The sequence below is a fragment of the Leucopleurus acutus genome, assembly GCF_964270905.1.
Source record: "Leucopleurus acutus genome assembly, chromosome: 18".
NCBI classification, from domain to species: domain Eukaryota; kingdom Metazoa; phylum Chordata; class Mammalia; order Artiodactyla; family Delphinidae; genus Leucopleurus; species Leucopleurus acutus.
The window spans coordinates 50,908,308-50,921,386 of NC_139160.1; the positions used below are offsets into that span (position 1 = coordinate 50,908,308).

A 13,079-nucleotide genomic window follows, 5' to 3' on the forward strand; every position below is an offset into this window, starting at 1 on the left:
GTGCCGGTGGCGGGAAAGTTCGGGCCAGGTCCAATCAGGCACCTGGGATTGGGTAGCGCGGCCGGGGGCGGTGGCCCCCGGACCCCAGCCCGCGCTCCCGGCCCCGCCCCTCGGGAACGCCTCGCCCCCCGGCTGGTCCGATACCCCCGCCCCGCCCACCCGGCGCCCGCGCCCCGCCCCGCCCGGGGGCCGCGGCTAAAACCCGGAGCCGCAGCAGCGCCCAAGGGACTGGAGGGAGGCTCTGAGCATGTGCAGAGCAGCGCGGCGGCGGCTGCCTCGGCGAGAGGCAGCGGCCCGGTGCTGATGCGAACAGCCGCCTCGGTCTCTGCCCCAGCGTAGTCGGCCCCCGGGCCGGGGCGGCAGGGAAGAAACCGTAGCCTCCCCGCGGCCCGAGGAGCCGGCGCGTCGGCGCGTACCCCGCCCCTCCCCACCCCCGGCGGCCGCGGCGCCCTCGGGGACCACGATGATGGCGGAGCAGGTGAAATGCGCCTCGGCGGGGGGCGGCTCCGGAGCGGGCTCCGGGCCGGTGGTGAACGCGGAGCTGGAGGTGAAGAAGCTGCAGGAGCTGGTGCGCAAGCTAGAGAAGCAGAACGAGCAGCTGCGGAGCCGGGCGGCCAGCGCGGCCGCCGCACCGCACCTGCTGCTGCTGCCGCCGCCGCCCCCCGCCGCGCCGCCCCCCGCTGGGGCCTGCAGCCCGTTGGCTCCGCGGAGCCCCCCGGCCGCCGCTGCCGCCGCCTCGGGGGGACTGGGGCTGGGGCTGGCGTTGGGCGCTGGGGGCGGAGGCGGGGGCGGCAGCGGTGGCTCTGGCCCCGCGTTCCCGGGGACCTATTGCCTGCCCGGCCCGGCGCCTTCCCTGCTCTGCAGCCTGGCGCAGCCCCCCGAGGCGCCCTTCGTCTACTTCAAGCCGGCGGCGGGCTTCTTCGGCGGGGGCGGCTGCGGCCCGGAGCCGGGGGGCGCGGGGACACCTCCTGGGGCCGCCGCCGCGCCGCCCTCGCCGCCCCCCACGCTGCTGGACGAGGTGGAGCCGCTGGACCTGGAGAGCGTGGCCGCCTGGCGGGACGAGGACGACTGCACCTGGTATTGCCGAGCTCTGCTCCCTCCCTCGGGGCCCTCGCCTGCGACGCCCGGGGAGGGCGAGGGCTGGAAGGGAGAGGGGGACCTCAGCCACTGCCCCCAGACGGGGTGACCTGGCAGGTGCCGAGCCGGGCGATGAGCGGAGGCTGTTCACCAGGGTGGAAACCTATTTTGTTACAGCTCAGGCCGACCCATCTGGGGATGAACTGGTCCTTTTCCTCTCCTGTGTTGTCGTCTTTGCTGATGATTGGGTGCCACGCTCCTCGTTAGCATTAACTGCAAAATCCATGCTATCTTGTCTTTTTGTCACTCAGTCGTGTTCTTTTTCCTCAGTCTGTTTTGGCAGTGACGGGGGATGGGTAGGGGTTGGCCTCCATCTGCGACTGTTACTGTTTTGTCCTCCCAAGCCAAGGCCGGACTGGATTTGCGTGCTGTCCCTACCTCCTCAGCACCCCAGGGCGCCTAGTGATGCATGGAGGAGTGATGAATCTCTCCTTAAGAGATTCGTTCTTACTGTTTGAGTTGTTCAGTGGTTTGTCCTCATTCGCTGCATCTTCTTTGATAGCTTCTCACTTCAGAAACAGGCTCGCTTTTTCCAGTGTGCTGACCTCACTGGCTTTCCCATCAGTAACGGCGTAAAAAAAAATGAAGGCTTTTCGGGGAATGGAGTGAGCAGCTTGAAGGCACTCTGTTACGTAGGACCCAAGGAACTTGCTTTAATTAAAAAAATTAAACTGGTGATTGAAGAAAAGTGAGATTAGAGAAACTTTTTTTTTTATCTTTTAGAAACTTGAAGTTGGTTATCAGAAAACTTGAGGCTGGCAGCATTTATTCAGTTGAAATCTGGTTAGCTCTGTCTGCTTTCCTTCAGTGAGTACCTTGCGGGGGGGGGGGAGGGAAGAGGGGTGTTCTGATTCCTTTATTTGTTTTTAATGGTGCTTGCTTATAGGGTAGCAGTCACTTCATGACTTCTTTTGGTTGGTTCGCATGTTTTCCTCAGTCGTTAGAGGTAGTGTGTTGTGGTCAGATGAATAGAAGCTTCAGATCAGGTGGGACTTAGGTTCATGCAGGGAGAATGAACAGCATTCACCTGTACGTAGCAGTAGCATGAAGAGTAATTGTAGTTCTTTTAATCTTAGGTCCTCTTCCCGTTTTCCAAGCTGGGTCTTCCTCACTTTCCTTGTGTTTATGTTGAGTGATTGCTCAGGAGGGAGTGGGAGATGGAACCTTGCTGGTTTCCCATTAGGAGCTGTGGTGGTCCTTTTCTCTTGCACTTTTTTATGTTGAGAACTCTAACTGTAAAGTACATTAATTGGTTTGATTCTGAGAATCAAAATACAGGGAGCTATAATAAGGCATAGTCATCCTTCTGCTTAGTACTTTTTGGCAACTGGGCAGGTAACTCAGGTTGTAAAAATCAAAACAACTCGCCACTTTCTGGAACTTTAAGCCATTCTTTAGAAGCTGCACCTTTATTTTTGTAAAGTCCAGGCTGTGTTGTAATCTCAGATTCAGCCTGAATATGGTACCAGAAAATGCTCTCATGATGGTGCTTAGGTTGTTACTAATAACTGTAAGCCCTTATGCCACTTTCAAATTATTTTAGATTGATTTAGTCCCCACTTGGCCTTTTCTGGAGATACGTACGTAAGTAATAGAAGGAAACTTGCTGTATTTTGGCTGAGGATCAATCCTGTGCTTTAAAGCTATTAGCACTTTAAAATTTATCATGATTCACTATTTTATATTCGATTTGTGCTAGTACATACACAGTGAATATAATTGTAATATTTTCTTTTATTAAATGGACTTCTACCATATTTAGTTATCCTCCAACTGTTGCTAGTATTTTGATATCTTAGGCTTTCCTTTTGTAGTTATTTTTTGTTAAAACATCATTAAAATAACTAAAAGAAATCACCTACTTGGTGAGATTAGCCTAGTAGCACTTCAGATGGTTTGAAGCAAATCTAACCAGGTTTGATTTGCAGCAGGTTCTACTAATTTCACTCATCAGGTATATCTGTGAATGACTAAATCAATGCCTTGACACCTTACAGATGTTTCTGTAGACAAATGGCACACTGTTTATACAGTATCTTCCTCAAAACAAAGCCAGGGTTAGAATCCCAGGTGGAAAAACAGGGAGGGATCATTAATCTTAGTGGGATGGACTTAAAATTTTTGTAAGGTCACCTGATTTATAGAAAACTTTCTATCAGAACATTTTTATACATTGAGATATATTTGTATTGCAGTACTTGGCCTGTTTGTACATCACCAGTCAACAGGGTTTAATTTTCAAAGCTAAACCCACTTGTTAATGCTTGCAGAGCCTTCTGATGTTCCTTCATCACTGCAAACCGCGTGTCCCTGCCTGACGCTGTCGTCAATAGAGTGCTTTTCATTTGGCTTCCCTGATAATGTTTGCAGGAAGGCTACTTATTTTTATCTTCCCTGTTTATTAAGAAACAAGTGAAGTGGATAATATGTACCTGATTGTTTTAAATTATTTATAAATTTATAAATTATTTATAATTTTTTAAAACTTTATAAAGTGGATAATATGTACCTGATTATTTTAAATTATTTATAAATTTGTAAAGTCACAAAAGTCTTCCGTCTTGTCCTCAATTTACTACTGTGACTCAGAGTGAACCCTGTTAACCTTCTGTAGATCCTTCAAGGTAAAAACATAGTTATACAAATCAATATGCAAATATATCCACATCAGTTTTTTTACACTTACCTTTCATTGGACACATCTTGGACATCTTTGTTTCCCTATAACAGTTGCATCATCGTTAACAGTAACTTGGTCCTTAATAATGTTACTTTAACTGTATTACCTACAATTTTTCATACATTTTTATCATGATTTCATCCTAATGGGTTAAACAAAATTAATAATTTATTTAGAATAGCACTTCCTGCTAAAATGTCAGATCCTTAGGAAAGGAAGTTCACAAATGTAGGTTAATCATTGAATATTTTAGAAGTTCTTTCATGTAAGTCTGTTTTATCTAATACAATCTTGGAATGTATAGCCTGGACAGCACTTGGCTCAAGAGTTATGTGCGAAAGAAAAAAGTGAATAATAGAAGAGTATTTGCTTGATGATAGTTCATTAGTTAGTGAATGATCAGTCAGGTCTCATAGGCCTTTTTTCCAAACAATTATTTAACCTGTAAGTTTCTTCTGTTTATTGAAAAAAAAACTTTGATGCAAGAAGAATGATGTATTCTGCTTTTTGTTTTGATGAAAAGCTTTGAAACAAAACAATTGTCTTATTTCTTCAAATATTTATCTTAGTTGAATTTAAAGTATGTAATTTTGCCTTAATACAATCTGGTTATATTAGCACAGTGCTGCTAAAATTCAGTGTCTCAGAAAATTAAAGTTGACTGTGCTTTCAGAATCTTAAGTCCAATTATTGTAATCCCATAGTAAACTTCACATCCTGCCGTATCAGTTCTTCCATTATCTTACTACTAATTTGACAGCCTTAGCTCTCCAGGAGACCATAGGCCAGATAGTACAGGGGAGAAACCGAGTACCAGGAGCAAATTAAAAAAGTTCAGAAGCGCTAAAGTCCTGATGCATACGTGGCACATGGTGTGACTGGATGATTTGCCAGTCTGTACAGAAGGATGTTTTGAAGGTCTCTGTCCCAGTGTTACCAGGCTGAGAAGCACTAGGCTAAGAAGAACCAGGGTACAAGGAGAGGGAACCAGATTGGTATGAAGTGGCAATGGGAGCAGTAAATCATTAACTGCATACTAGACCTTTCTGTGACCTATTTCAGCTCCCTAATTTCAGTGTTAAGTGCCAAGGAGAAATAACTTATGTAAACTTCTTCAGTTATTTACTGAAAGAATTGACTAAAATTTAGACTTATTTATATGGATTCAGAAGTGTTTGCAACCATTGATGTTTTTTCCTCCAAGCATGGTTGTGACCCATTAATAGGTTATAAAGTCAGTTTAGTGGACTGACTCAGTATTATTTTTTTATGAAGTTCAGTGGAATATAAAATCAGGACCAGAGTACATTGTATCTTATAATACAAATGTGTCTTGATTAAACTTATTTCAGTTTTATGTGTATATGTCCTGGGTTGAAATAGTTAATGCATTTGTGCATTATGGCTAAAGTTAGAATAACTCCAGTTTGTACTGTTCAAAGCAAAACGGACTTGGAGAAAACAGGTAGAAGAGCACGGCTCCCTGAAGATAGTGTAGTGCCGGGGTAGGTCAGAACCTGCTCACCTCAACCAGAAGACGAGTCTGTATTCAGACAATGCCAAGACTAAAACATGCCAACTGGTATAAAATACAGCTGTAAAAGGAGGCATTTATTTTTAAAAGAGATGTGGCAGGGACTTTAACTTGCCCAACTGGAAAGGACAGGAGAAATGTTCTTTTTTTTTTTTAAACATCTTTATTGGAGTATAATTGCTTTACAATGGTGTGTTAGTTTCTGCTCTATAACAAAGTGAATCAGCTATACGTATGCATATATCCCCATATTGCCTCCCTCCCACCCTCCCTATCCCACCCCTCTAGGTGGTCACAAAGCACCAGCACCGAGCTGATCTTCCTGTGCTATGTGGCTGCTTCCCACTAGCTATCTGTTTTCCGTTTGGTAGTGTATATATTAGTCCAGGCCATTCTAGGAGAAAATTTCTTAATGATACAAGGGGAAAATGGTGATATCTACAAATTAAGGAAAATTTAATGAATGAGATATTCATCTTCCATGTGTAACACCAAGACCCTGGACAGCTGGCTAAAGTCATTGCCAATTTTTCATCAGAGCTGTTGAACACCTTGTACTATACATATGGCACAGCTAAATTAGACCACCTAGGCTGTTTTTTTGCATAATTGATTTTCAGTGGAAAGACCAGAGGGTGCTTCACTTTCTGACAGTGCTGATCGAAAACGCACAGTGTTTTCTAGGAGCAAGTGGGGTTGACTGAAGCCTATGCTGATGTGTCTTTCAAATGAGTAAATTTGAAACACTGCAGTGAGACACTGAAATAGAGTTTAGATATAAATGTGGAGGGAGGGGGAAGAGTCTGCTATGGGACCTTCAGTAACTAAAATTTAGACTTAATGTATCCTTTTAAATAGCTTATTGGGGGTAAGTTTCTTTTGCAGTGGCTAACCAGCTTGACCCTAGCAGATGCTAGTGAATCTAAGCTGACTAAGATTGATTGATTGTGCTAATCAGTGCTGGTGTTTTACCTTTCCTTAAAATAAAACTTATGGTGATTTAAGACTCTTAAAATGGCTTGTTTGAAAATTGACACATATTACTTTTCAGTGACAGGTCTATGATATACATGTACAGTAAGTACCCTACAAACGAAACTTAAAGTTGTGAACTTTGAAAGATGCGAATGTGTGTTCACATGTCCAATCGTGTAAGTTAGTTCACTTGCCTGGTGTACCTTGTCATGTGCATGCATCCTCTACAAGTGGCTGTGCTTTTGTGTACTTTACTGTACAGTACTGTATAGAGTCCAATAGTACAGCATCTTTATTTCAATCAATCCCAGGATGTCCAGAAGCAAGCGTAAAAGTGGCAGTGATGTAGCTGGTACTGTACAGTACTTTTCAAATGTTTTCTTTATTTTTTGTTTGTTTTTTATGTATTATTTGTGTGAAAAGTATTATAAAGCTATTACAGTACAGTACTATATAGCCGATTGTGTTAGTTGGGAACCGAGGCTAACTTTGCTGGACTTACGAACAAATTGGACCTATGAACGTGCTGTTGGAATGGAACTCGTTCGTATGTAGGGGACTTACTGTAATTATTTTGTAATTATTTTTTGTTGTACCATTTATTTTTGAATTGTCTGCAGAAGGATGACTTTAGAACCAAACGTTGAGAATAACCAAGATATTTTTCTAGACATTTTGAAATACTTCATTTGAAGCATTCAGGGTTATTATGATGGACTTTGTATTATTTCCAGCCTCCCAGTGTTAGTGTGTGTATGCAGTCAGGGGGTCCAGAAAATGAAGTGTATGAAAAAGAAAAGATTCTGTGAGAAGGACAATAGTTTCTAGTCATGTGCTTTTGGAAGTTTTGAAGAGAAGTGAAGGAAAATTAAAGTGTGACATTTTAAATGATAGCTTTTCTACTATTTGAAGGCTTCTCAAGTTTTAGACTAAGGCTTTTCACATATTCTTGCCATATTCTAATATACTGTCAACGAAAGGTAGAAGTTGAAAGAGCAGTTAGTAGGAGGTATGTGTATTAACAATGGCCAACTAGGATATTGTAAATGTTGCTGGCATTGTAATGACAATGAAAGAGGTGATTTTTATGACTTTTTAGAAGATAAGAGCCATTTAGGAGAAATACAGGTTTTACCTTGCTAATCTAATTTTGGAGACATGTTATACTCAGGGAGTTTGTAGCTACGTGATCTTCATAACTCACTGCCCTTTTTCTCTCTTTAAATCCAGTTCTAGGCCTAGCCAGAGAAATAGTAGGCTCAAAACTATCCTGGGAACATTGTTTGGAGACTGACTTTAAAAATGATCCCGTCTATCTTAATTCCACATATTTGCGTAGTACTTCTAAAGTTCTATCAAGGTAATACAATAAGTAGGATGTAAATGGTTCAAAAACTCTTGTATACCAAGGCTTACTACAGAAAGCAGCAGTTCTCCCAACTCTTTCCTGCCTCTGAGTCCTCCACATAGATATTACTTTATACTCCTTTGGCAGTTTCTTTTGTTCTTTATTTCTAAACAGTCTTTATACTACATGATCTTAAACAGATATAGACTTGTTTTGGAAAATGAGGACTAAGGCCTCTTCCCTTCATCCTCCAGCTACCATATCTTCTTTCCCTTCTCGTAATGGTTTTTATAACTTTTCTCTTAAATCATCGTAATGACCTGTGTCATGGTTATCACTGTTATTAGCTGAGTCCTGTTAATTGTATGTTACATTTGTTTTCTCTAATCTCCTTGTTCCTCCAAGAGTCAATAATGGCCTCTCTCTTCCCCCTTCACTTTCTTTAATCCCTTACTACTAATTATCTCTGTAAATACTGGAGCCATAACATCTCTCAAGAAGGTCAAACGTATTTGATAATCTCTTAAATCTGTTTTTAAAAATTTGTTTTGTCCTGCCATCCGTTCTAGAATGCTTAACCCCATTGCTCCAGTCTTTACTGTCGCTCCTTAGGCTGGATGCACAATGCTGTTACCATGGGAATTCCTTCGGGTTTCTTGCCAATATTGGATCTCCTATTTCATAAATCCTTTGTCTTGGAATTTCATTTATTCTTGTGGGTGGGATGCAGCCTCAGTTAGCTTTTCAGGGGACATGCATGAGAAGTACACTTTGAAATCCTGTGTATTTGAAAATGTCCTTATTCTATCCTCATACAAGATTCATGGTTGGTCTGGGTATAAAAGTCTAAGTTATTTTTCCTCCTGTTTGAGGGCATTTGTGACTTTTTCTTTAGGTTTCTTTCTTTATCCCTAGGGTTCTTAAATGTCATGTTGTACCTTGTATGGGCCTGTCTGTTCATTTGTTGCACTGAGCATTTGTGGGTGCCTCACTCTAGAACCTGGTGGCCTGCCTTCAACTTTGGAAAATTTTTTGCCTTTAAAACAAATAACTTTCTCTTCACTTTCATGTGTGTTTTAGAACTTATAATAATGAGATGGAGGCCTGCTGGTACAGTCGTTTGATTTTCTTATCCATCTCCTCTGGTTGTTAATCTTTGTCTGTGTTTTGCTCCTGGGAGACTTCTTCAGCTTGATCTTCCAAACTCACTTATTGAATTTTTTGTTTCTTCTATAACAGTTTAATTGTTTCACTTGCCAAGAAAGAAGAAGCTGTCCCATTTAAATATCCTGTTTTTGTCTTGTGAATACAACATTTTCTCTCAGATGGTATCAGTTATAATTGTCTTGGATTTTTCATCTGTTCCCTGCATTGTTTTTCCTCCTCAGTTCTTTTTTCTCCTTCTATCAATACTTTTAGTCTCAGGGTTTTATTTAAAAGGATTATTCCAGATATCTGGTGTCGTGGGTTGTCTGTTCATACCCAAAGGCGATATCGAAGTTGATCTAAGGCCTCTGCATGGGTGGAACTCTGGCTGGTAGACTTTACCAGAGATTGGGTGGGTGGCCAGCTCAGGTTTCAGTATCTTTAGGTCTTCTCTTGGGTTCATCTGTGTCTCCAGACATAAACCTTCTGGGAGATAGGAGTTAAGGCAGTCGATTCTCGGAATGTAAAGGGGAAAATGGGGCTAGGGTGCTAACCATTCAGCAAGTAGACTTTTGGTCGGCCTCTCTGGTTCAGTGCGGGTACTTCATCTGTCTTTCAGCTGAGTTCTGTGTGCCTGAAGTCAGAGCTTCTCTGGGTCAACCTTATGCACGTGTCAGTAGTAAGCCTCCGGTCTTAGATTGTGGCAGAGGAGGGGTGATGGGATGGAAAGTGTGGAGTAGAGGAGGGAATCTGGGGTCCCACCTATTCCTCACGCAGGCTTTCAGCTGAATTCCCTGCTTTCAGTCGCATGATCACCCCCACATTCTGTGAACTGCAGGGTCGGGGTGAGCCACAGTAGCAGATAGCATGGGTGGACAGCGGAGGAGAAAAGAGAGAAGTCCCTGTACGTGAATATGGCAGAGTGGGTCCCAGAGCCATTACATGTTCCTCTGGGAAGCTGCTTTTGAATGTGCTGTGAGGCTGCGTGGTCAAACGAGAGAACCATATTACTTAGGCCCTAATAGATTAAGGACATCTTCCTGAGGGGTTCCCTGCAAGCAGAAAGCAAAACGCTCTACCAGAAAAACCCCCAAACTGGTGGGAGTGTGTGAAATCCCCAGGCAAGCTGCTTGGTGGAGGTTCCTAGCGGTAGGAGAAAGCAGCGGTCATCCCGTGGGATGCTGGAGGTGATGGGCAGAGCAGTGCTTCACATGGGAGCTGAGAGAGGTTTGCAAACAAGCAGATGCTTAGAGAGTACATGAACCTGTGTGTGTATTAAACAGTGAGGAAAATGTATTAATTTAAAAGAAGCTGAAAGATAAGGAGGTTGCACAGTTGCCTAGTGTTGTGGCTCCTTTCTGTCAGGGCTGTGGCACCTGCTTCTGTGATTCAGCTGCCTGGTGGATGGCAGCTCCAGGCTCACTGAAGGGCAGGAAGTCAGTTGCTTACTGTCTTGTGAGTTTTTCGTAAAGCTTCATTACGGTATAAGTGCAATATAAATTGCAAATATTTAAAATGTACTGTTTGATAGATTTGGGCCCACGTATAACCCATAAAACCATCATCACAGTCAAGATAGTGGAGATGGCCCAATGCTTTAAGCTTCCTTGTGGCCCCTTGTATCTCCTCCTGTCCCGATCCTGCCTACGTCCAGCTCAGGCACCCACTGATCTGTTTTCTGTCAATCTAGATTAGTTTGTGTTTTCTATACTTTTGTATCAGTGAAATCATATAGTAGGTACTCTTTTTCATTGGTTTGGTTTGGTCTGGCTTCTTTCAATCAAGATAATTATTTTGAAATCCACCTCTGTTGTTACATGAATCAGTAGTTCATTTCTTTTTATCGTGAAGGTTTTAGATTGTAAGGACACAACCATCGTTTGTTTTATCCATTCATCTTTTCATGAACATTTCAGTTGTTTTCAGTTTCGGGCTATTACAGATAAGTCTTTGCATAGACACATGGCATTTGTGTCTTTCAGGTAAATACGTCATGACTTTTGAGTGGCTGTAACAGAAAGTAGGTGTACGTTAATTTTTAAAGAAGCTGCCAAAATCGTTTCCAAAGTGGTTGTGCATTTTACGTTTCTGCTGGCAGTTTAGGAGTTTCAGTTGCACGATGTCGTCCCGAAGGCTTGCTATGGCTAATCCAGGCACTCTAACAGCTGTGTGATAGTATCTCGCTGGCGTTCTAGTTTGCATTTCCCGAATGGCTAATGATTAGCCTCTTTTCATGCACCTGTTTACCATCCATAGCTCATCTTTGGTGAACTGTTTAAATCTTTTACCAGTTTTTTAAAACTGGGTTGCTTATTAAGTTTGCAGAATTTCTTATATATTCCACTTATAAGTTTCTTTATCAGATAAATGATTTGCACATATTTTCTCCCAATCCATGGTTTGTCATTTATTCTCTTAACAGTCTTTCAAAGAGCAAGGCTTTTAGTTTCGATGAAGTCCAGTTGATACATTTTTTTTTCTTTTATGGATCATGCTTTGAGTCTAAAAATATGTATCTAAGAAATACTGCCAACCCAAGGACACAAAGTTTTTCATCTGTAGTTTCTTCTAAAAGTTTTACAGTTTAGGTTTCATATTTTTGTGATCTGTTTTGAGTTCACTTTGGATAGTGTGTAAAGTATGGATCAAGGTTCACTTTTTGTATATGTGTATCCGTTTGTTCAAAAGACTATCTTTTCTTCATTGAATTGTCTCTGTACTTTGTCAAAAAAATCAGTATTCCACATGTTAGTATTTCTGTATCTGGACCATCTATTGTTTTTCATTGATCTATCTATTTTCATGCCATCCTAAATTGTCTTTATTACTGTAGCTTTGGAATAAGTCTTAGTTAGCGGTAGCTCTCCAACTTCATTGTTTTGGCTATTCTAGGATCTTTGCATTTCCATATGAATTTTAGCTTTTACATTCTACAAAAAGCATGCTGAGATTTTGGTTGGAATTTTGTTAAATAGATCAATTTAGGGAAATTGACATCTTAACAATATTTAGTTTTCTGACCCATGCACATGGTCCGTTTCTCTGTTTCTTTTTAAATTTCTCTCAGAATGTTTTGTAGTTTTCAGTGTGCGGGTCTTTGACATCTTTTGTCAGATTTATCCTTAGGCATCTTATGGTTTTTCTTATACTGTTGTAAATGGGAAGTGAAATTTCAAAAATACTGGTTGTTGCTAATATAGAAATACTTTTGTACTTTGATTTGGTATCCTACAGTCTTGCTGCTAAACTCATTCTAGTATCTTTTTTTGTATATTCCTTTATACATAGATGATTTTTTTACATAGACGATCATGTTGTCTGTGAATAAAGACAGTTGTTTCTTTCCAATCCAAATGTTTTTATTGCCTGATTGTGCTAGCTAGAACCTGCAGGCCTTGTATTGCTCTTGACAGTAGGGGAAAAGTGTTCAGTCTTTCACTGTTAAGGATCCTTTTTTGTAGATGCCTTTAATAAGATTGAGGATGTTTCCTCCCTTTTTTAATTTGCTGAGAGTTTTTATCAGGAATGGATGTCATATGTTTTTTTCTTTGTATATTGAGATTATCATATGGTGTTTCTATTTTAGTATATGTGATAAGTTACACTGGTATTTGAATGTTAAGGCAACCTCTCATTCCTGGGATAAACCTCACTTGGTAATGACGAAGTATCCCTTTTATATATGGTCGCACCAAATTTGCTAAAACATTTAGACCTTTTGCTTCTGTGTTCATGAGGGGTGTTGGTTTTTAGTTTCTTACCTTGTAATGTCTGTGTCTGGTTTGGGTATCAGGTTTCATAGCTATGTTGGTCTCATAGACCATGTTGCGATGTGCTCCCTCCTCTTCTTTTTTTTTTTTGGAAGAATTCGTGAAGAATTGGTATTCTTCTTTAAATATCTGGTAGAATTTGGTAGTGAAACCTTCTAGGCCTGGGGTTTTCTTTGTGGGTAGGTTTTGCTCATTTGTCTTTGCAATGGTCTGTCCTTTTACTTTTAACCCGTGTGTTTATATTTAAAGTACCCATGTTGTAGGCAACATATAATTGGGTCTTTCGTGACCCCTTTAAACATGAGGAGAAACTTGCTCACATGCCCATCAGAATATTTCCCCTCAGTTTTTATTGTCTAGGACTGTGTCCAAGGCTTGTGCCTGAACCAGTCATTGGGCAAATGGGATTAACGGAACTGGCACCGTTGGCTCAGCACAGTGCATGCCTCTCAAGGTGTGGTCTCCACGTAGCAGTATCAGCATCACCTG

The 13,079-nt window shown here is 42.0% G+C and overlaps 1 protein-coding gene across 1 annotated transcript in view; it reads left to right on the forward strand.

The window, feature by feature from the left end:
• Positions 1 to 463: 463 nt before the first annotated feature.
• The window catches only part of SLAIN1 (SLAIN motif family member 1), a gene marked incomplete at its 5' end in the record, with an annotated part of 60,023 nt that continues 47,407 nt past the window's right edge, over positions 464 to 13,079 (forward strand). Inside the window, one exon of the mRNA XM_082859214.1 lies at positions 464 to 1,077. Within this exon, the coding sequence (XP_082715340.1) occupies positions 464 to 1,077 (614 nt within the window). The remainder of the gene's footprint in view (positions 1,078 to 13,079) is intronic.